At 40.8% G+C, this 24,849-nt stretch overlaps 1 protein-coding gene across 4 annotated transcripts in view; it reads right to left on the bottom strand.

The window, feature by feature from the left end:
* Positions 1 to 2,233: 2,233 nt before the first annotated feature.
* Positions 2,234 to 24,849, bottom strand: part of LOC126427334 (zinc finger protein 708-like) — an 87,599-nt gene continuing 64,983 nt past the window's right edge. For 3 of the 4 annotated variants that reach the window (XM_050089654.1, XM_050089655.1, XM_050089657.1), the window contains one exon: positions 2,234 to 4,309. In XM_050089654.1, the coding sequence (XP_049945611.1) occupies positions 2,833 to 4,309 (1,477 nt within the window). In that variant the 3' untranslated portion in view covers positions 2,234 to 2,832. The remainder of the gene's footprint in view (positions 4,310 to 24,849) is intronic. The other variant, XM_050089656.1, reaches the window with a different exon arrangement.

Genomic DNA, 24,849 nt, shown 5'->3' with positions numbered 1-24,849 from the left:
AGTAACTGTAGCTGTCCTCAGAATCATTATATGACTCATATTTATTCGAGGAAAATGTAAACTAGTGACTTACGATTTATCTGTCAATATTAGTCTCACTGAGAAGTATTATGAATCAAGATTTAATAAAACAATTATAGTGTTACCGTAATCTTCGTGAGATCTGTTTATTAAGGATATTTAATCAGTTTGTAATGTATCTTTCAATAATTTTGACATTAACTTTTATACCAAAAACTACATTGTTTATCAGGAAAAAGATGAATGTCAGCAATATTATTGAGAAACCTTCTTTGTATCGAAATACCCCACCACCATTTGCTGACACATCCCTCTGATGGAGTCTTATACCTCCACAATTTGTAACAATCTTCTGTGTCCCAATGCTGTCATTCCAGACCACAATACTCCATCACTGTGCTCAGGCATCACTGTGCTCAGGCATCACCATTGCATCAGCCTCACCACTGCTCAGCTGACACATCTTGGCACCCCTCTTGCTGTCCCTGCTGCCTCAATACACTGTTAGTACAACTTCTGTCACTGCACCACCACGCCACTGTATCATTTCAGTTGGCCACTTTTTCTACAAGAACCAAAATCGGCTAATTCGAAATCTAAATTACTGGACTATTTTTAATAATGCCAAAATTCTTTCAAGCTTTGTATCACTGTCCACTGTTTTACTATGTTCAGCAATTTTTCTGTTACTGCTATTAGAACAAAGCATCCCTTAGCAAATGCCAGTTATCCGAAGGAGTATTTTCAATCATTCACCAAATATGTTTGTAATTTTCAGTCAGTAACCTGCTGCTACAGAGGGGGAATTAAGTGTGTGTGGTGGACTGACTGACTAAGCTTTATTTTACTCAGAATTGTAATTTTTCAAAGGTTCACTCTTTATATAGCTGTACTGTGTTTCACTGTAGAGCCATGGCTAGGCAGAGGCTGGTTCTGCACCATTTACTGTTGTATATTGTTAGCAGCCCATGCCTTGTTCACATGCATACCATTTCCACAGTGAGAATGTTAAGATGCAACACTTCACAGAAGCAATTGAATTAAATTCATGTAACTAGTAAACACATTCTGAGCTTCCCAAGTGTTGTTCTTGTGTATTCCAATACATGGAATCAAACTTACTGTAGTGCTAAATGCTGAATAAATAATTAAGAGCTTTGGTGCATAACACTTCTCAACCTTATATCTGAATCATGGACAGAGCTTTGCGAAACCTAAAAATAATTTCACAAAAAATATAGCTATTGTGCATTGATGTGATGGGAAACCAAGCATGACGAGCTTGTTAGACTACACACTTTACCTACTGACTCATTTGTGTGACTATGCACTGATGAGCAGGAAGTTTATGAACACTGTCCACCAGGAGACTGAATGCCATATGTTGCAGGCACATGTCACAGTAAGGAGAGTGTGAGTATATAAGCAGATCAGAGAGCAACACAGAATTATTCTAGCAGTGATATGAGTTACAAACATGTAAATCTAATGACCTAAGTGACTTTAACAAAGATCAAACTGTTCTGGGGTGGTTGTATGCTACCACTGTGAACATCTGCAAAAACTTGCTGAAAGCTCATAAATCCACAACCTGATGAAAAGCGGTAGAACATCAACATCTCATCACAAAACATGGAGATCAGTGGCTAGCTTCCTCTGTAAAGATGGAAAGGTGGCAATATGTAGCATATACAGTATAATGACAAAAAGCAATGGTGGTGTAGGCACACACATTTTGCAACAAACCATGCAGAACACATTGTTGAACAACATGAGGTTCCACAACATATGGCCAGTGTGTGTTTCAATAAAAAATTTTAAATCACAATTGCAGTGGGCAAGGGATCATTAACACTGGAATGTAGGTCAAGGTAAATGTCACCTGCAAGGATGAGTGACATTTCCTGTTACACAGGAAACAGTCACATCCAGATATGCTATTACATGGCAGCACATAAGAATAATTCACTTGGGCCCCCATGGGACACGTGTTAGTAATCAAATGCATCATAACAGCTGTAGTGTAGATGACTGTTATTGCAACTCCCTATTTTCCTTCATGGAAGTTGTGCCCTCAGATGAAGTCTATGCAATGCAAAATTTTCGATGTTATTTATTCCAAAGGTGGACCAACAAGCTATTAAGGAAGTGATCATAATATTTTAGCTTACATGCATTTATATGTCATTATAAAATATTTATTAATGGAGAATTAGTATTTAAATAACATAGTTGGTACATACTATTAATTGCATACAATGCACATCTCTTGACAAAGCATACCTGAATAACATAATTGCCATAATCATTTCTGGTTGGCTGGTTTGGGGAGTAAAGGGACCAAGCTATCGGGTCATCAATCCCAATAATCTCCAGTTTAGTTTACTGTACTGAATGAAGGATGTGCTGTGAATATATTTTTCTGTCACTGAACATATAATGCAGAGCTGCATGTTTTTGATTAACAAGGAAATGCATCACAATTCCTTTGGGTTACAGTGAATACTTTGTGGTGCTTATAATTACTGACAGAGCTTAAGGATTTATCCAATAGGAAAAACAGCAGCATAAATGGCATTTCTGTCTACAGTTTGGTACTGCAAATTCATCACATTTCATGTTAAGGATTTTTATATTGTCACACTATCTGTGACCCCTGTATAGTAGACATTGTTGCATAATTTTCACAGTTCTAGCACATTTTAATGTTATTTTACAGGCATCACAAATTTAATGTGTGTCTGCAATATCCTTTATTCTATAGGCATTCAGGGCACCAACCAGAGAAAACTATCAGCTTGAGGTTATACTTCATTGTGGCTTCTTTCTGATGTGAAGTAATGCATGTCTCTTGAGCTTTCCCAACTCAGCAAACGATTTGCCACAAGTATTACATTTGTGAGGTTTCTGTCCTGTGTGAATGAATAAATGTTTCTGGAGATAACTTGAAACAGCGAAAAATTTCCCACAAATATTACACCTGTAAGATTTCTTTCCACTGTGAATTAATGCGTGTCTCTTGAGACAAATTGACCAAGCAAAAGATTTGCCACAAATATGACATTTGTGAGGTCTCTTCCCAGTGTGTATGAATGTATGTTGCTTAAGATAACCTGACCTAGCAAAAAACTTGCCACAAATATCGCATTTGTATCGTTTCTCTCCAGTGTGAATTAATGAATGTCTCTTGACCTTACCCAACGCAGAAAACGATTTGCCACAAATATTACATTTGTAATGTTTCTTTCCAGTGTGAATAAGTGAGTGTTTCTGGAGATAATGTGAACTAGCAAAAAATTTGCCACAAATAGAACATTCATGAGGTCTCTCCCCAGTGTGTAACATGGAGTGTCGCTTGAGAAGACATGACCTAGCAAATGATTTGCCACAAATTGTACATTCATGGGGTTTCTCCCCAGTGTGTAACAAAGTATGTCGCTTGAGAATACAAGACCTAGCAAATGATTTGCCACAAATTGTACATTCATGGGGTCTCTCCCCAGTGTGTAACGAAATGTGTCGCTTGAGGTAACCTGACCTAGCAAAAGAAATGCCGCAAATATCACATTTGTAAGGTTTCTCTGCTGTGTGAATTAATTCATGATTCTTGAGATTACCTCGCACAGCAAATGATTTGCCACAAATATTACATTCATGGGGTCTGTTTGCGGCAAGTAGAAAACCGTGGGCACCAGCTGAGGATAAAGTTCTATGACCAATCGGTTTCACCGAATCATGTGTCATGCGGGCGTTAAATGTGTCATTTAAGAACATTTTTGTAGCCTTCAAAGATTCCTTATGTGAAGATTGCTCAGTGTGTTCCATGGGAGAATCTTGTGGTTCACTACCTAAGAGGACACTGTTTGAGTGTTCACCACTACAGCCCCTCTCATGATTGCCAGCAGTTAGTAATCGACAATTCTCACCCATTCTCAAATGTTTTTTCAAGTTAACATTACTCCGAAATACCTCACCACACCATTTGCAAACATACATAGGAGGTTGCACGCCATCAATGTGCATGAACACATGCATTATGAGTCTGTATTTTGAAGGAAAGCTCTGTAGGCAGAAATTACAACTAAATACATTGAATTCCTTTTCCCTCATACTACATTCATATGTGGTGCTAAGTGAGCTATCATCGTCCATAGTTAATTCTTGTGTATGAGTACCACACTCGTGTGCTGTCTTCTCTCTGCCTCTCTCCAGCTCATTCTTGACCAGTCCATGATGAACAGTTTCTTCAAACGAAATGCCACAGCACCCACCAGTACTTTGAATCAATCTGAGGAGTGAGGAGGAGAATGTTAAATATTGATACATAAAAGGCACAGAAACTATATATTTCAGGGTCCAGACATCCAGCACTATAGACCACAAGTAACAGACATAGGTGCATACAAAATTACATATTCAGTAAATGTTAGCGATTTAAAATTATAATATTCTACCAGAAAGAAAGAACTAATGAAGTAAAGGTGGTTTAAAAAGAAAATAACAAGAGGAAATTCAATAATAATCAAGCTGAGTCACTGATGTTTTAATTTGGAATTTTCACATAAGAATTAAAAGATTTAACTTTCAATTGTTACAATTCTTTTAGTGTTCTTCTTCCATTATAATAGCTCTGCATGTACCTTTGTTTTGGAAACACCTTTGGAAAGAAATTGGTACAACCACCAACCGTTAATTTATTTCTACAAATAAAACAATTTTTGCCATTTGACTCCTAGTGGGTCAAGAAGTAGTGCAAGCTCCATCATTTTTACTGGGTATGAGGGGTGTTTTTTTAAGTAAGTACCGTTTTGAAATTAGAAAAGATGTGCTAAGATATTTCAATTATTTTATTTTTACATGAAAGCCTGTACCTTAATTACGCACTGACATCATTACAGTCTGATTATTCATTGTTTACATTGTGTACTAAGTGTTTGAGATGGCTCTGATAATCGTGAGTGCACAAAACCAAACGTTTAGACAGTGTATTGACTTTCCTTGAGCAGTACCACAACGACGGTGATGATTTCTTCAGGCAAATTGTTACAAGCGATGAAACATAGGTGGCCTACATCACACCAGAATCAAAGCAACAGTCCATGGAAGTTGAGCAAGGGCATCGTTTTGCTGCAAGACAATGCCCATACGCATGTGGCGAATCAAACCAAAGATCTCATCACATCTTTTTGATGGGAAACTCTAGATCATCCTATGTACAGCCTCAATCTTGCACGCAGTGACCACCATTGTTCCTGCACTTGAAGAAACACCTAGGTGGTCAGCATCTTCAAGACGATGATGAAGTCAAAACAGTGGTGATGCAGCGGTTAACAAATCTTACAGATAGCCATTTTGGAACATATGTAAATCTTATAATTACATTTTTCCCTGAGATATTCGAGTCTCTTCATTATCTACCTGGCAATAGTGACAGTGTAAGAGAAAATAAGCAAAAAATATGATTTGATGTTTGTGTTGGGGAGGGCACTAAACTTGGGTAGTTCATGCAGCAATGTTAACCATACTGCTGTGGTGGTGTAACAGTTAGCATTTCTGGCTAGCAAGTAGGAAGACCCAAGTTCGAGTCTGGGCTGCAGCACAGAATTAACTTGTGGGGCCATGTATGCTCCAGTGTTTTCCATTTATTCTGATTGTAGCTTCTGACTTCCTGCATGATCTTCGATATATATAGTTTTGTTTGGCATGGTATATAGCAAACTTCGAGTGTTTTTCAAAAATTAACTGGTATCATACGATTTTTAACTTAATTGGCATCGTTGTGTTTAGCAGATTCCAGAAGTTAACAAATGAATCACTAAATACTGTCTTAAATTTTTGGATTGATTTCATTCAACTAGTTACAAAATGTATTTTCTTACACAAGGTAACGAAGCAACTGAATATTAAAAAGGAACAAGGGAAAAAATGCAAATAAGGTTCCAAATAAGTACTTCACTACGCTTCCAGAAATAAAACTTTTAATTATCATTATTACGCTGTGCCATTCTTTCTGAAACAACCAAAAATAAGAAACAGAATTTCTGAAAAACCTGAAGGATAAGTAAATTTTGATCTTAATTACCAATTCTTTACAGGTCAGAAAGTAGACATGTAAGTACTGGGTCCTGGTGTCTGTAATACACTAAATTTTTACCCCACACTTCAGCAGCTTTCTTGGCAGGTACACCCATAAACTAATCATACAGTGATCATGGAAATGCACAACCATTTTATCAACACATGTAGTACAGCCTGGAGAGTAACAATGTTGATGGTTTACAGTACATCTGTCAAAAAGTTTGACACTTTGGCAGTTGGCTTTATTTCATTCCTTTCTATCCTTTTTTCTTTCTTTCCTTCTCTCGATTCGCAAACTAAGGAGCTGCAGTTTTGAACAAAAACAGCTTCTTACAGTACTGTGAAAAATATTACATCTAATTCCACCTAAGAATGGATCATCAATGTATTTGATACTAGATTTGGAGACTGCTGTGAATACAAGAAGCCTCTAAAAGATTTTATATCAGAAACACCAATATCATGCTCAAAAGATCTATTCTTTTAAACATGTTTTTATATCATTAAAATTTTGTTTGATCATTGTTAAATCTCATCTAAAATATATTTAGCCGAAAGTACACCTGTTTACTTGTTGCACTTCTGGAGTCCTACCCAATACTTTACCACTAATTCACAGGCCAGGAATTCAAAGGAGCAACGTTATACTGTCTTCTACCAACATTGGTTGGTAGCTGTACATTTCTCCATTTCAAAGAGTTTCCCTGACCATAAAACCTGGAATCATGGTGATATGACTATGTTCTCTGTTGCCATCATCGTCATTATCATCCAGTTTGGGTTCTGAATTTGTATCACCACCAGTTTCTATCACGTAATCTTGATGAATATGACTGTAATCTAGAACATCATCAATCACTTATGCTGCTCCTATGTTGCTGACAGTTGGACGCATAGATGTCCCATCCTTGGCCACATGGACGGGACAGCTTAAATGAATTTCTCAAACACCTCTACTCGCTGCACCCCAACATACAATTCACGATGGAGGTGCAGCAGGATGGTGCCCTACCGTTTCTTGATGTCCTGGTGAAATAGAAACCTGATGGCAAGCTGGGACACAGTGTGTACACAAAACCTACACACACTGATTTGTACCTAAATGCCTTCAGTTTCAACCACAACTCCCAGCCTGAAGGCATTTTGCACACACTTGTTCACGAGGCACGATTGATCCACGATCAGGAGAGCCTTCCAGCAGAACTGCAGCACCTCGAGACAACATTTTGGAAAAATGGTACAACCAAAAGCGCGTGTCTGCGCCAAGAGAACAAGAAGAAGAAACAGAAGAACACAAATCATTGGCGTGCATTCCGTTTGTCGGAAACACCTCAAGAGAAATCGGTAGAATCCTGGGGAAACACAATGTGAAATGTGTATTACAACCACCTGCAAGAACGTTGACTCTACTGGGTTCAGTGAAAGATGACCTAGGCCTTCGAAAACCAAATTTCCTGTCAGTGCGGATAATCATACTTTGGGGAGACAGTCCGCACTGTAGAAGAGGTGTGCCGTGAATACAAGCGCAATACCGTATTACGCCAGGCCCCCACATCAGCCATGGCTGACCATTGTTTAGAGAGTGGCCATACTATGGACTATGATAAAACAAAAATACTCTGTCAATCCTCCTACTTCTGGGACTGTGTTACTAAAGACGCCATCGAAATCCGACTACAGGACGATCTAATTAATAAAGACAGCGGCTTTCAACTTAGTCAGGCTTGGAACCCTGCACTCAGCCTGGAGAGAAAGAGGACCGCCCCTGACGGTGGCAGAAGGGAGACTGCAGCCCCTAGTTCAGACCCAGCGCCGCTTCCCCCACCACCTCCAGTAGCCACCACGCCAGCCGCACCAAAGACATCAGGAGAGGAACGGTGGAGGGAGTAACAGCTAATATATATAGGGCGGCGAGAAGAACAGCACAGCATTCGTCAGTAACAACCTGAAGATGGCACTGTGTATGTCTGCCGAAATATTGTGGAAAATTACGATGATACCCGGTCGGATACCCGAGAACAGTTCAAATCTTTTAATTCGTTTTTAAATGCTGGTTGGCTATCTGTCAGACTTTAAATGCTATTTAATAAATGAACAAAGACTTCTGTGGTGGCATAAGTCACCTCTTTCTGTGCCAGTCAGATTTAGCTCAGACTAGCGAAGATCATGCTTTCCTCTAGTGTTGTAAAAGGCACTTGGATATTATTTTTGAATTGGGATCCATGATTAACAACCAATTTTGTAAGTGAATATATGTAGTTTGACGGTACTGTGAATATCCATAGTTCCTTAAATGTCTACGAGGTAATCTTAGGTGGGCTCAAACTATTATTCTCATGACTCAATGTTGTGCAATGAATACATTCTCCCTTAATGATGAATTACCCTAAAATATGAAGCGATATTAAAGCAATGAATAGGCATTGTTGGCTAATTTACTGATTGGTTTATCACCAACATCTGCAATAACCCAAATAGCATTAGTAGCTGAACTCAAATGTTTCATCAGATCATCAATGAGTTTCTTCCAGTTCAATTCCTCATCAATGCACACACACCCAGAAATTTTGAATATCCTGCCTTATCAACAGTCTTTTGTTCAAAGTCTATACTGATCAATGGTGTTATGCCATTTACCGTACAGAATTTTATATGCTGTGTTTTCTCGAAATTTAGTGAGTCCATTTGCAGAAAACGATATAATAGTCTCCTGAGGGACATTTATAATTTCCTGAGAGAATTGTTTATTCAGTGCATTATTACTACACTAGCATCATCGGCAAAAAGAACTACTTTGTATCTTCATGAATTTAAAATGGGAAGTCATTAATATATTTGAAGAACAATGAATGATCCAAAAATGAAGCCTATGGGACACCTTTTCAGTTAGAAGATGGCTGATTTTTGCAGACTACTGTACTGTTAATTTCAACGTTCTGTATTCTTTCAGTTAAATATTAACGAAGCCATTTGTGCACTGTCCTACTCGTATCACAATACTGGAGTGCATGTAAGTTATTTCATGATTCACACAGTCAAAAGGCTTTGAGAGATCACAAGAAATCCCAGTGGGTGATGTTCATTTAATGCCTGATCAGTGAGGGCATATATAGCCTTTTCTGTTGAAAAGCCTATCTGAAAATCACACTGTCTTTTGTTGATACTTAATTTTCACAAATATGTGAAATTACTCTTTAATACGTTACTTTCTCCAGAATTTTGCAAAATGCTGTCAGAAAAGGATGCTGAGCAGTAGTCATTAGCATCAGACCTATCCCTGTTTTTACACAATGGTTTAAAAATAATATTTCAGTATATCTGGAAAAATGTCCTGTTTCAGTGAGCTAATACACATGACTGGGAATGCTAATTATCTGTCAGAAACAGCTTTTAGTACTTTGTTGGAAATGTCGTCAATTCCATGCGAGCTTTTACTTTTGAGTGAATTTATTACCATATCAACTTCAGTAGGAAAGGTGGGTTGAATTTCTACTTTATCAAATTGCATAGGTATTTGCTCTTCCATATAGAGCCTGGATCCTATTTTCTCTACAACATTTAAAAAGTCATTAAACAAAATATTGTTACCTTCTGACTTTTGTTAACAATTTTTTCATTGAGTCTGATAGAAATACAGGCTTTCTGTGGTCTCACTGTTCATGTTTCTCTTAAAAATAATCTAAACTTTTTTAATTTTGCTATCACAGTTAATCGCAGACATACTGCACATCCTTCTGGACTATTTAATAACTTTTCTTAATAGAATGAAACGGTTTTTGTAATTTTTGACTGTTTCTGGATCATCACTCCTAGCTATAAGATGAGCTGAAAAACCAAACAAACTGGTACACTTGCCCATCATCATGTAGATTCCCTGCAAGCATTCAGAAGTGCTCCAAAACGAAGTGGCGTGGCCTGAACTAATATCTGATGTAGTGCTGGAAGAATTGACACCACGAATCCTGTAGGGCTGTCCATAAATCCATAAGATTACAAGGGGGTGGAGATCCCTTTTCAACAGCACGTTCTAAGGCATCCCATATGTTCTCAATAATGTTCATGTCTGAGGAGTTTGGTGGTAAGAGAATGTGTTTTAAGTCACCCCACCCTGTGGCAATTCTGGACATGTGGGGTGACACATTGCCCAGCTGGAATTGCTCAAGTCCGTCGAAATGCACAATGGACATGGTGAATGGATGCATGTGATCAGACAGGATGTTTACATGTCACCTGTCAGTTTTATCTCGACGTCTCAGTGGTCCCATATGACAAACTATACACACCCCACGCCATTACAGAGCCTACACCAGCTTCAGCAGTCCCCTGCTGAGACGCAGGGTCCATGAATTCATGAGGTTGTCTCCACACCCATACATATCCATCTACTTGATACAATTTGAAACAAGACTTGTCCGACCAGGGAACACGTTTACTGTCATCCAGAGTACAATGTTGGTGTTGACATGTCCTGGCGAGGCATAAAGCTTTGTGTCACGCATTCATAATGGGGGCACAAATGGGTCATATTGATGATGTTTCGTTGATTGGTTCACACACTGACATTTGTTGATGGACCACCTCTGAAATCTACAGAAATTTGTTGAAGGGTTACACTTCTGTCATGTTGAACGACTCTATTCAGTCGTGGTTGATGCTGTCCTTGCTGGATCTTTTCCCAGCCACAGCAATGTTGGAGATTTGATGTTTACCTGATTCCTGATATTTACAGTACACTTTTGATATGGTCATACAGGAAAATCCCCACTTCATCGCTACCTCAGAGATGCTGTGTCCCAACGTTTGCGCAACAACTACAGCGCTACATTTAAACTCACTTAAATCTTGCTAACTTGCCATTCCAACAGCAGTAACCAATCTAACAACCGTCCTAGACACTTGTTGTCTTACGACCGTAAGTCTATTATTATCACCAAAGTAGTTATAAAATTTTATTGTAATCAAATAGGGAACTTAGAAGAACATTTTTTGACAGTCTCCTTGCGTTTCAACACACTTGGTCCAGCGTTGTACAAGCTTCCTGATGCCCTCATAAAACAAGGTCCTCAGTTGAACTGCGAGCCAAAAATGCACTGCTTCATTAGAGGCAAATCGACGGCCCCTTAACGCATGGTTTGAGTGGACCAATAAAGTGATAAAGGGGCCGGATCGGGACTATATGGAGGACGATCCAGTACTTCAAATTTGAGTTTCTGCAATGTTTCAGCAAAGTGGGCAGCAGTATGTGAATGGGCAGTGTCGTGCAACAACACAAGACCTATTGACAGCAATCCTCGGTATTTCTTTCGAATTGCAGGCTTTAGCCTGGCAGTAAGCATCTCACTGTAACCAACTGTTTACTGTTTTGCCCCTTTCCCCATAATGCTCCAGTACTGGACCTTGTGCATCCCAAAAAACGGTAAGCATCCGTTTTCCTGCGGATGGATGGGTCTTGAACTTTTTCTTGCATGGCGAATTTCGATGTTTCCATTCCATACTCTGCCATTTACTCTCCGTCTCGTAATGATGAATCCATGCTTCGTCATCAGTAATGATCCTGTCTAAGAAATTGTCCCCTTTGTTACCATAGCGATCCAAATGTTTTTTGCATGTCCAAGCATGTTTGTTTATGCAACTTTGTGAGTTGTTTTGGAACTCATCTTGCACAAACTTTATGAAACCCAAGCCTACTCTGGATGACTTCATAAACAGAACTGTGACTAATTTGCAGACGATGTGCCACTTCATCAATAATTAATCGTCTAAGAAAATAATCTCACGTGAACACTCAATGGTTTTTTTCATTTGTGGCGGTAAATGGTCGTCCAGTTCCTTCATCACGATTAACACTTGTGCGACCATTTCGGAATTTTTCAATCCATTCGTAGGCACTCCATTGTGGCTGTTCCCATACTGTATCTTAAGTCTTCAATGAATTTCAGCTCCTGATACGCCTCCCAACCACAAGAAACTGATCACTGAATGTTGCTCTTCTCTGGTTCAAATAGACAGCGGAGTAGCCATGATTAACAGCATGGCAGCAATAATGAAACTAACCTAGAAGCTTAAAATGTTTAACTATATAACAACAAATAATCAAAGCATGCATCATCAACGACAGTACTACCAAAATAAATAACTACACTGCAGATAATAATTGACTTACGCACGTATATAGGAGCTGCCGACTGCAGTGAGTTGTTCTGCCTGCTTAAATATCTCTGTATTTGAATATGCATGCATATACAGTTTCTTTGGCTCTTCAGTGTTCATTCCCTTTTCTGTTTACAATGTATTTTTATCCCTTTAGTAAGCCACAGCATTATAGATGATATCTAACAATTATGTTTCTGTTTTCTTAGGGAAACTGCTTTCACATATATTCATAAAGGTATCATGAAACAGGTTCAATTTTAAATTAACATCAGCTTCCCCATACACCTCATCCCACTCCGTTGCAAGCTTCCCTAGCATTTGCAATTGTTAAATCGTTAATTCAATGTACTGTTTCAGGGGACTGTTTTGTGTAACTGTGTGGAGCTATACTGTAAATAGCTGGGCATCGTTACCAGAAACGCCATTCTTAACAGGAAAAGTTTTTATTTGATTAAATTTATCTTGGGTCTATAACGAAACTACCAGCGTACTGCTTTCCTATCCTACACGAGTAGGAAAATATTTGATGTCCAATTGAAAGAACCACATAACACTTGAAAGTCGTTCTTTCTATTGAACTCCTTCAGAAAATCTCCACTGAAATCCCACAAACGATAATTTGCTTCCCTCTGTCTGACAGACAGCACAACAAATTATCCAAGTTTTTCAGAAATAACTGAAAATTGCCCAAAGGGGACTTATACACCATTAGAATTACAAAAGTACCATAATTTAGTTTACACTCACTGGCACATGCTTTTTATGTTGCTCCACACAAAGGTTTTTAGTTTATAAATTTTTCACACCATTATAAATTTCAACATGTATGGCAACTCCTCCCCTCTCCACCGAGTCTCTACTTACATGTGCTGAAAGCTCATATCCACCTACATATATACCTTTTCACATCTATGACGATATGATGTTCACACAGGCATAGTACATGTATCTCACCCTCAGTTTCCTAATAGCTGAACAAACAAGAAGCTCATCTACTTTGTTTTTTAATTCCCTGATATTATGATGCAAGACAAAAACATAATTTTTTGCTGTACTTTTATGAGAATTTTGTGACACACTAACATTCTTCACCGTACTTCTATGAGACACTTGTGAATCTTAATATCTGTAACACCCGCATGCCAGAGCTCATTAAGCTTAGTATCATTCAACGCTGAATCGTTGGACACCGTTCTTAGCCTGGAGAGGACGTACTCCCATGAGTTCCTGTGACCCCCTCAATGATTTTGCTACCACCCAACCCATTTACCCTTCCCTCTCCTACTGAGATGCAGGCCATGCCTTGTGAAGTCCCACCTATCAATATTATCAACATGAACAAAACCCATGGCCGACAAAGTAGGCACCCAAAGCAGCTGATCTAACTAAATATTGACACTCCCGGGAAAGCTCTTTAATTGGGGAAAACCTAACTGCATGAAAGCAGCCACTAAGCCCACATTTCTATGGTTCACTGGAGATGCTGCTTTTTCCAGGTTGCACTCAACACTGTGGCCCTGATCCCTATCAATATTGTTTCCTGCTTCACATATGACCATACTTTGTAAAACCCTTGCACAAGATCCTACACCCTCTTTCACTTGACTAACACACACATTGGGCTTGAAAAAACTTGTAATATATGACATGTGACAGGAAACAAGAGTGCTTGCTTACACAAAATTTGTGCTTCTGTACATCAAGGAGCAACAAGTGTTGCCTGCAGAATGTCAGCTTTCATACTCTTCGCCTCCCCTCCATTTTTTGGGGTAACAATGAGAAGCCTTTGGCCTATTGTGGCTTGGACTGTGACTGTGGCTCTAAGCTCGCACTTTCGACCATGCGATTGTGAGACTGTCCCTTACCACTGCCAATACAACCCGAAATAGAACATGTATGCCCTAGTGAAATGGAAGGACGTTTCCAGAAGTTGCACAGTCAGAATGAACAATATTCAGAATTTATTGGAGGAAGCAACTGATATAATGAAACACTGGATTAGCTGTGTAAAATTTATAAATGTGGGGCACAACAGCCACCAGGCATACACTGCCTGTGCTGGTTTGTTTGTTGGTGTTATTTGTGAGGAGCATAAGATCCACCTTTTCTGGTTTCTATTAAGATCAAGACTAACTGATTTGATATTCAGGTAACCAAAACTGAAATGGCTTAAACTTAAATAGATGAGCAGTAATAAAGTATTTAGCTGTATTATATCTTCTAAAACACAGAATACATTAGTAGGGAGAGGTTGCATTTCACAATTTCTTAGCATTTTCTGGATGCAAAGTTTTGGAGTTATAATAAATAGTTTGAAGTAAGTCATTATCTGAGCCTATTGTCCTTACTGTAATGTGCTTCTTGCCAGTTTTGGGAATTACAGTTTTCAAATGAGTGTCATTCAATATGGTGGACACCATGGTCTGATTGTATAGTTTGCTGCAATCGGCTCGACAGATGGGCCAAAGTCTTCCAACGAATGGCAACTATGCTGTGCAGCAAGCACATGGTTTAGGGAAGTGAAGGAAAGGTAGACAGGGTGCCGTTTACACTTATCCCTCTAGTCACCATTTTCACTGCTCGTAACACAGTCTACTTTTGATAAAAAAAAAAAGAAAACACAAATATTTGACATTTAGTTTCTGCAACATTATATCTGGATGAAGTCATTTCTAGGGATGATGGGATTTATGTGACTTCTGTGAATACTCTGAACTGGCCTTGAAAGGCCTAACATTACCAACCAACTGCCACATCACCTTCATGCAATAGGTGTAACTGGATGCAGTTATGGTGGGGCATGTAGCACTCTCTGACCTGTAGCCAGTTTTCATGCCCAGAACCAACCCTCTACGTCAAGTTGCTCCTCAATTGGACTCAAAAGTGATGATACACACCACATGCCAATAGCACTTGGCAGAAGCAGATTATCACCCATCGAACTACTAGCCAAACCCAACAGGTGTTAACACTGACATGGCAGAATTCTGAGATTACAGAAAGAAGATTCCACATGGAGAAATGACAATTATGTACGTAATAGGTTTGCAACAAATGTCTTAATTATCACTACTTGACAACCAAAAGATATATCTATGTTTTTTGCTGTCCCCTTTTCCCATTGTTTGGGCTAAGCTCCCATGTTTATGGCGATCTCTGCCTTATATAGTAACTTTGTGAACCATAATGGTATTAACCCTAGCATTACCAACGTATTTTTTGTTACATGTAATACCAACGGGAGGCCTCAAAGGCCCATAAAGAATACCACAATTTATTTTATCATAAATCAAGTTTATTTACTTCTGATACCTCTAATAACAATTCAAAATGCTTAGACATTGTTTTTGTATACTGGATAATAAAAGATATTATAATAGGAATAAAATGAACAAATCACGAGATTCAGTTTATATATTTTTTGGAATAATGTTTCAAAACAGTGTTTTCTTATAAAAACGACTTTTTTAATTCGATACACTACATGAAGCAAACAAAATTTACTGTCTCATTCTGCAACGCATTTTTCACACAACACTATCTTCCTGCAGTGTTTCCCACAGACGTGTTTGTGGCACTGAGAGCAGGTAACAGTTGACTTTCCCAGCTTGTTGTACTTGATCTTTTTAGATGCAGCTTCTTGGCAGCATAGGTGGCACTGTCCACGTGTTCCTGGTTCTGCTGTTGAGGATGATGGTTCTACAGAGCAGCTGAGCTTCCATTGTGTGATGCTTTCCATTGCCATTATTACTGGCTTCTGAAGTCCATACAAATTTTGTGCCCGTTTATCTACTTGAGATCTTATTAGATCGAGACCTAAGTTAGTGATAAAAACTCTTCTGCGGTTTAGCAAATTCTTTTTCCAATTCGGAAAGTTGAGGAGGAAGAGTGAATATGCATTTATTGCTGCTATGTCAATGAGTGTGTAGAAGAGGGACAAAGACCATCTTCTTGTTCCTCTCTTTGTGCTGTAGTGTCTTGCCATCTGGTCTATGGTGTCCACGCCTCCCTTTGTAGAATTATAAAAAAGATTTATGTTAGTCTTTTTTGAGTCTTCATTCAACACCCCTTCTGAGTGATAAGTTGAAAGCATCAACAGCAGTCGTTTTGGCTTCTCGCGGACTAGCGTTGATGCAAGAGTAACTGGTGGCCTCTGTGTCTGAGGGTCAGTATAAGCAAAGATGGAAGAGTGTAAACTGCGGCCAGTTGTCTTCAGCTCTTCAGGTATGTGTCGTCTGTTAGACTGTAGGGTGCCAACAAGTGTGAGGTGAAAATCATTCCATAGAGTCTCAGCAAGCTCCACTGAAGTATAGTACCGATCTGTGGTAACATTACGGCCTGATTTTTCAATAGGTTTTATTAGTCTCTTTACAATTTCCATCGGTCCATTTGAATGCTGTGTATTTCCTGACTTGCCTGTATAGATGTCCATGCTGATCACATATCTAGTCTCAGAATCAGACAGCATTCGAATTAGAATGCCGTATTTTCCAGGTTTTTCTTTCAGAAACACCTTGAATGGACAGCGACCACGGAACAAAGACAACATCTCATCCACTGTTGTATGTAGACCAGGAATGAAATACAATGGAAGTGAAGAATTGAAGCTTTCAAAAATTTCCCTCATTGGAGCAAACTTGTCAGTCTGGCGACGAATTTCTCTTGTGTTCTTATCATCAAACCTCAATATTTTAGTCAATTCGAAAAATCGGGTCCGACTCATTGATCCATAGTACACTTGTCGGCCCTGAAGCAAAGACGATAAATCTTGGACAGGTATCTTATTGTCATGATTTGAACCCATGATTAGCAAGAGTCCTATATAACAAAATAACTCATCTTCATCTGTGTGCTGAATACATAGTCGAGAAGCCTCTTCATTTGAGTGTAGTTTTATTAGATTCATAATTTGAGGTGTAAGAAAGAGCTCTATAGCCTCTTTCGGGGACGCAATTCTTCCTTGTTGTCCTAGCCCCATTCTTTCTCGCACTATATTTTGTACAGAACGCCGATATTGTCGAGATGGCTTCGTAATATACTCTCGTCCACTTTTTGCAATGAATTTATCACATTCCGTATCATTATCATCTGGTGGATTGGCTTCAACCTCATCTTCATTCTCAGACGATGAATCAGTTCTAATTTCTTCCACAACATCATCCACTTCACTTTCCTCTAAATCTGATTCGTTCAAAACTTCTTCTAGCACTCTTTCAATGGAACTATCACGTAAACGATGTGCTGGCTCAACAGCAGCAGAAACACTGAAAATAACAATGGTCCGCTTCATAATAATATGTCTGAAGGCAACAATGCCAAAATTCGTTTCATGGTAATAATTTGAAACGAGAGACTCAACCTCGTAAATCTTACCTTGCTATTACCAACGGGTGGGCTTCTAAGGCCCACAGAGAATTAAATCAAGTAAATGAATTTTAATTACATTTTTATTCCGAAATTCTGTAATGACTCAATAGTACATTCAATAACGAACAATTACCTTTGCTTTCAAGTTCATATATCAAAGGGTGTGGATACAACATAGAAAAACTGAGTCAGTGGGCCTACGAGGCCCCCCCCGTTGGTAATGCTAGGGTTAATACTCCATGCTGGTTGCTTCTTATACTGGTATAGACTTTGGTGAACAACTGATAAAATATGTAAAAAGTTCTTCATTGTACAAATGTTTTCAAGGCCTCTAGTAGCACAACATTATCCACTAATTACCAAAATTGCAACTGACACCAAGCTGTATGCAAGACTCCTGCTGTGGCCCAGGGACAGAGGGGGTGGGCAGGAGGAAACCGGTCAAGAGGGGGGGAGATTGGGTAAGAGGGGGGGAGATTGGGTAAGAGGGGGGGGAGATTGGGTAAGAGGGGGGGGGGGGGGTTGGGATTAGGTAAGAGGGGGGGTTGGGATTAGGTAAGAGGGGGGGGTTGGGATTAGGTAAGAGGGGGGGGTTGGGATTAGGTAAGAGGGGGGGTTGGGATTAGGTAAGAGGGGGGGTTGGGATTAGGTAAGAGGGGGGGTTGGGATTAGGTAAGAGGGGGGGTTGGGATTAGGTAAGAGGGGGGGTTGGGATTAGGTAAGAGGGGGGAGTGGGATTAGGTAAGAGGGGGGGTTGGGATTAGGTAAGAGGGGGGGTTGGGATTAGGTAAGAGGGGGGGTTGGGATTAGGTAAGAGGGGGGGTTGGGATTATGTAAGAGGGGGGGTTTGGATTGGGTAAGAGGGGGGGGTGGGGATTGGGTAAGAGGGGGGGTGGGGATTGGGTAAGAGGGGGGTGGGGATTGGGTAAGAGGGGGGGTGGGGATTGGGTAAGAGGGGGGGTGGGGATTGGGTAAGAGGGGGGGTGGGGATTGGGTAAGAGGGGGGGTGGGGATTGGGTAAGAGGGGGGGTGGGGATTGGGTAAGAGGGGGGGGTGGGGATTGGGTAAGAGGGGGGGGTGGGGATTGGGTAAGAGGGGGGGGTGGGGATTGGGTAAGAGGGGGGGGGGGGTGGGGAGTGGGTAAGAGGGGGGGGGGTGGGGAGTGGGTAAGAGGGGGGGGGGATTGGGTAAGAGGGGGGGTGGGGATTGGGTAAGAGGGGGGGTGGGGATTGGGTAAGAGGGGGGGTGGGGATTGGGTAAGAGGGGGGGGTGGGGATTGGGTAAGAGGGGGGTGGGGATTGGGTAAGAGGGGGGGTGGGGATTGGGTAAGAGGGGGGGTGGGGATTGGGTAAGAGGGGGGGGTGGGGATTGGGTAAGAGGGGGGGGGGTGGGGATTGGGTAAGAGGGGGGGTGGGGATTGGGTAAGAGGGGGGGTGGGGATTGGGTAAGAGGGGGGGTGGGGAGTGGGTAAGAGGGGGTGTGGGGATTGGGTAAGGGGGGGGGGATTGGGTAAGGGGGGGTGGGGATTGGGTAAGAGGGGGGGTGGGGATTGGGTAAGAGGGGGGGTGGGGATTGGGTAAGAGGGGGGGTGGGGATTGGATAAGAGGGGGGGGTGGGGATTGGGTAAGAGGGGGGGTGGGGATTGGGTAAGAGGGGGGGTGGGGATTGGGTAAGAGGGGGGGTGGGGATTGGGTAAGAGGGGGGGGTGGGGATTGGGTAAAAGGGGGGTTGGTGGGGATTGGGTAAGAGGGGGGGTGGGGATTGGGTAAGAGGGGGGGTGGGGATTGGGTAAGAGGGGGGGTGGGGATTGGGTAAGAGGGGGGGTGGGGATTGGGTAAGAGGGGGGGTGGGGATTGGGTAAGAGGGGGGGTGGGGATTGGGTAAGAGGGGGGGTGGGGATTGGGTAAGAGGGGGGTGGGGATTGGGTAAGAGGGGGGTGGGGATTGGGTAAGAGGGGGGGTGGGGATTGGGCAAGAGGGGTGGGGATTGGGCAAGAGGGGTGGGGATTGGGCAAGAGGGGTGGGGATTGGGCAAGAGGGGTGGGGATTGGGCAAGAGGGGTGGGGATTGGGCAAGAGGGGTGGGGATTGGGCAAGAGGGGTGGGGATTGGGCAAGAGGGGTGGGGATTGGGCAAGAGGGGTGGGGATTGGGCAAGAGGGGTGGGGATTGGGCAAGAGGGGTGGGGATTGGGCAAGAGGGGTGGGGATTGGGCAAGAGGGGTGGGGATTGGGCAAGAGGGGTGGGGATTGGGCAAGAGGGGAAAATGCTGCAAGAAGTAGGTAGATCCTTCTGCCCCCTCACTGCAATACTATTAATTATGCATGTTGCACCTTCCATTCTGAGCAGCCTCCCTGTCTGCATTCAGCCACAGTTCATATGCACGTTATATTTCACTCATATGAGCATCTACAAACAGGGCACGAGCATCCGCACTCTCTGCCCTGTACTCCTGCAATTTGTATGAAACACCCCTCATCCATGCACCTTATGCCTCTGCACCCATTTGATGCTACAACTAACATGTATGAAGTGTTGCATATGTAGGGAATTGTTTAAAATGCCTGCCCATGAAAGGAATGTTCAAATATTGGTCTACCTGTATCTGTCATTATGGTATGTTGCTATTATGTCAGCAAGAGGTTGTAGGTTTTCTTTCTTTCCTTTTCTTTTTTAATATCTGTGCACAGCACTCCTTCACAGTGTTTGCATCCTGATGAATGCATCGAATGTTAAGTACTTAAAATCAAAATCAATTGTCTGGTATTCTTACATCTTTGTGCTAAGCATTCGATTTTCTATGTTGAATTTAGTTTTTGTCCACAGCACGATGTAATGGGTGGTTGGAACTTGCTGTTGTTGCTGTGGCATTCATGAAAATTAAGTGAGAATGTTGTCGGAAATTATGTAAACAGCTGTTGGCATGCCACCTCTGGATCTGAGACAATTGTCAGCCACACCACATGGAGATCCTAATCCAACGAGTATAGAAAACATATGGCGATGATCATACTTATATTAATAATAGTCGCCTACATCTACACAATTCGTCTGCAACTGTCAATTACGAGCCTGGCAGAGGCTCATCGAGAAACCTTCAGTCTGCTTCTCTACTGTTCCACTCTCCAACTGTGTGTGCGGAAAAAGAACACATCTTTCCATGCAAGTTATGTTTCATTTTATTATGATGATCATTTCTCCCTATGCAGATAGGCTCAACAAAACATGTTCACATTCTGACGACACAATTAATGACTGAAATTTCATGAGAAGGCCTGCCACTGCAAAAACCACTTTTTTTATGACAGCCACCGCAATTCGTGCATTTTAATGGTGGCACAATCTCTTATTTCATGAAAATACAAAACGAGCTACCCTTCTTTGAACTTTTCCCATGACCCACACTGCACTGCAATACTCCAGAACTGTGTTGACAAGCGTAATGTAAGCAGTCTTTTCAGTAGATGGGTCACATAACGTAAGTGTTTTGCCAATAAATCGTAGTCTTTGCTTTGCTTTCCCCAGCGCATTTTCTATGTGACAGTTACAATTTAAGTTATTCATAACTGTTATCCTTACGTATTTAGTTGACTTTACAGTTTTTAGATTAATGGATTCGTATGGTATCATCTGTCCGTATCACTATTTACTCCATAAGAATAAAGAGCTAGTCGTGTTTGACAAGCATCATGTTTCCTGAATCCATGTTGGCTATTTATCAATAAATCGTGTTCCTAGAGGTAACGCATGATGTTCACTCATAGAATGTTCCAAAACCCTGCTAAAAATTGACGTTAGTGATAGGGGTCTATATTTCAGCAGATTATTCTTTTTCTTTCTTGGGTGCTGGTGTGATCTGTGCAAGATTCCTGTCTTTGGGAACGGATCTTTCTACAGTTGAGCAGTTGTATACGGCTGCTAAGTATGGCAGTATTATACCGGCATACTCTGAACAGAACCTGACTGGTATACAATCTGGACCGCGGCCTTGCATTTCTGAAGTGTTATTAAGGTGCTTTGATACACTGAGGGAATCCAGATCTAGGTTACTAATATAAGCAGTTGTTCTCGATAAGAATTCAGGAATATTTACTTTGTCTTTTTGTGAAGGGATTTATGAAAACCTATAATAACTCTGCTTCAGTAGCTCTGTCATCAATAACACCACCATTGTTATCATGCAGTGAAGGTATTGACTGCAATTTGTCACTTGTATACTTTACGTCCAATTAGAATTTATTTCGCTTTTGTGCCAGATTTCGAGACGGTTTCACTTTGGAAACTATTAAAACCCTCTCTTTCACTCAAGTTTGCGCTTAATTTCGAGCTTCTGTAAAATATTGCAAATCTTGGGGATTTAGCGTTCTTTTAAACTTGGTATGCGTTTTTCTGCAAGTCTTGCGGCCTGTTCTGTGTATCTTGGGGGATCAGTACCACTTCTTATTAATTTATTTGGTTCATGTCTCACAGTTATAATCGACATTATTTCTCTGAATTTAAATCACATCTGGCCTAAGATTACAAAGGCAGATCTGAAGGAGTGGAGACTGTCTCTTATAAAGTTGTCAAGCGAATTTCTATCCGCTTTTTTAAGAACTTATATCTTGTGTTTATTTTCGACAAGTTGGATGTTTCAGTACTCGTTCTTGTTACAACAACCTTGTAGTCACTAATGCCTGTACCTGCCACATTGTTCCCTGTTTGGTCAGGAATATTAGGTGGTCAGGCTCTGGTTGGGTTGTTTGGGGAGTAGATCAAACAGCGAGGTCATCAGTCTCATCGGATTAGGGAAGTAAGTCAGCTGTGCCCTTTCAAAGGAACCATCCCCGCATTTGCCTGGAGCGATTTAGGGAAATCACAAAGACCTAAAGCAGGCTGTGTTTTCGCCACCATTTACACAGTGAGTGGGCTCCTGAACTAATTGTTCCAAAAACGTCCTGACTGCCGTCTCAGTTATTCTGATGTCATTTTATGACTAGCATCAGCATTCGTGTATTTTCACCAACATATCGAAGGTAGATTGAAGTCACCACCAACAATAATTGTATGGATGGGGTACCTATTTGAAATGACACAAGTTTTCTTTCAACTATTCAGCAACTGTATCATACAAGTCAGAATTTTGGCAAAAGGAATCAATTATTAATTTATTCTGGTTGTCAAGTATAACCTGTGGCTGTACTAACTCACAGTAACTATCTATTTCAATTTCACTCCAAGGTAAACAACTACAAACAGCAATGAACACTGGATTCCTTCCTCTCCTTTGAAGTCATATCCTAAAGAAGTGTCATGCACCTAACATTGGATCTCCCAGATATGAGTAATACCACCCTCCGTGAATACCCAGATCTTGCAGGTCAAGAGGCTTCCTCTGAAACAGGGCAAGCGATTTCATCTGGCTCATGGACTTAATCAGCCACAGACATCACTTGAAATCTGTTCATCAGATGAACTGGGGAAGTTCTCTGATTGGCCCCTCGGAAAGTCTTTTGCTGCCAGCCACACACTGGAATGACTTCCCACACAACCACAAGTGAGAGGTCAACCTCATTGTGGGCAGTGACTGATGTGGCCACAGTAGTAGACTGATCGGGCACCATATGGGTCATGCTGGATGTCCTGTGACTGAATACAACACTGCCAGGAGCTGTGAGCTAAGAGTCACCAACTCAGCTTGAACCTGAACCCAGCATTAATGTTTCTATCCATAAAGTTGGCATGACAAATACACAGACACACATGATATATAGAAGTTGAAACGAAGAAACACTGACGAAATTTAAAATAAATTGTTCTTGTGATAATGTGTCAGCTCACAGTACTCTGATACACTGCTGCTGTTATGAGTGCTACCATTTGACTGGGGTAGCTAACTATTTCAAGTTATTCTTGAAACACACACACAAAAAAGGGTGGTGTAATGCAAACAGCTCTTCTATGCACCACACAGTTAATAAAGTGTACAGCCATGCCTGATAAATACACAGGTGTGCACAAAACATGGGAGCTGAAGCTACATAATAATAATAATAATAATAATAATAATAATAATAATAATAAATCCCGTGGAGGCCCGGGAAAAGAATAGGCCTCCGGTATGTTCTGCCAGTCGTAAAAGGCGACGAAAAGAACAAACCACTAATAGGGCTAACCCCCCTTTTAGTGTGATTAGTTGGTTCAGGACAGAACTAATGAAGCCTCGGACAAGCGCCGTCATGGTTGGGGACGACGCTTGAACCCTATGCCCGCCCACAATGGTAACGACACTGCTAGCCAACTGGAAAATGATTTAAATCCAAATAGAGGTGTTTTGCAGGATATGCTTCCTGCAACCACCCTAGAAGGAAAACAAAGACAGAGGATGAGATGGTCAGATGAAGTTAATCGACACCTCATGTTCTGTTATTACCAAGCAACAAACCTAGGAACCAACAGAACTGGATACAGATCACAAGTATACACAACATTTATTACCAGATACCCAGAATTAAAATTTTTAACAGAACAACGACTAGCTGATCAGATCCGTGTAATAATAAAAAATAACAGGATACCCCAGTCAGAATTAGATAACATCAAACAACAAGTACAACAAATACTGGAACAAAATAATGTGCAATCAGAAGAAGAAAATACAGTAATGGACTCAAACATCCCAGAGCAAACAAACAAAGAACAACACGCACCAATTAAACAATCAGAGGAAAACGAAATCTTAAGGCAGCCACCAGAGCAAGCACAAATAGAACACAAAGTGACACAGATATTAGATATAGAAGAAAAATTTCAGCTAACATATATAGAATACAAAGACACAAATACAGACATTAGACCATTCTTGCATAGACCACCAAATAACCCACAAGTCGAAACAACAGTAACAACTATCAACACAATCATACACAACAAAATAAATGAAAACACAACTATGGAAGAGTTACAACTACTGGTATATATAGGAGCACCCACTACACTAAATATACACACTAGGCAGAGATCAGAACCAACCAACACACAGAAGAAACCCACAAAACCAGCATGGCAACACAGGCTACAGATCAAAATAGAAAAACTGAGAAAAGACATCGGACAGCTAACACAATTTATAAGAAATGAAATCTCGGAAAAAAAACGAAAAAGGTTAGGTAAAATCTCACAACAAGAAGCGACAGAGCAATTAGACGAAAAGAAGCAGAAATTACAAGCATTCGCCAAACGACTCAGAAGATA

Source organism: Schistocerca serialis, chromosome 11 (genome assembly GCF_023864345.2).
Source record: "Schistocerca serialis cubense isolate TAMUIC-IGC-003099 chromosome 11, iqSchSeri2.2, whole genome shotgun sequence".
NCBI classification, from domain to species: Eukaryota; Metazoa; Arthropoda; class Insecta; order Orthoptera; family Acrididae; genus Schistocerca; species Schistocerca serialis.
Note: the sequence above shows the minus strand (reverse complement) of the source record. Positions and strands in the feature narration are given on the sequence as shown.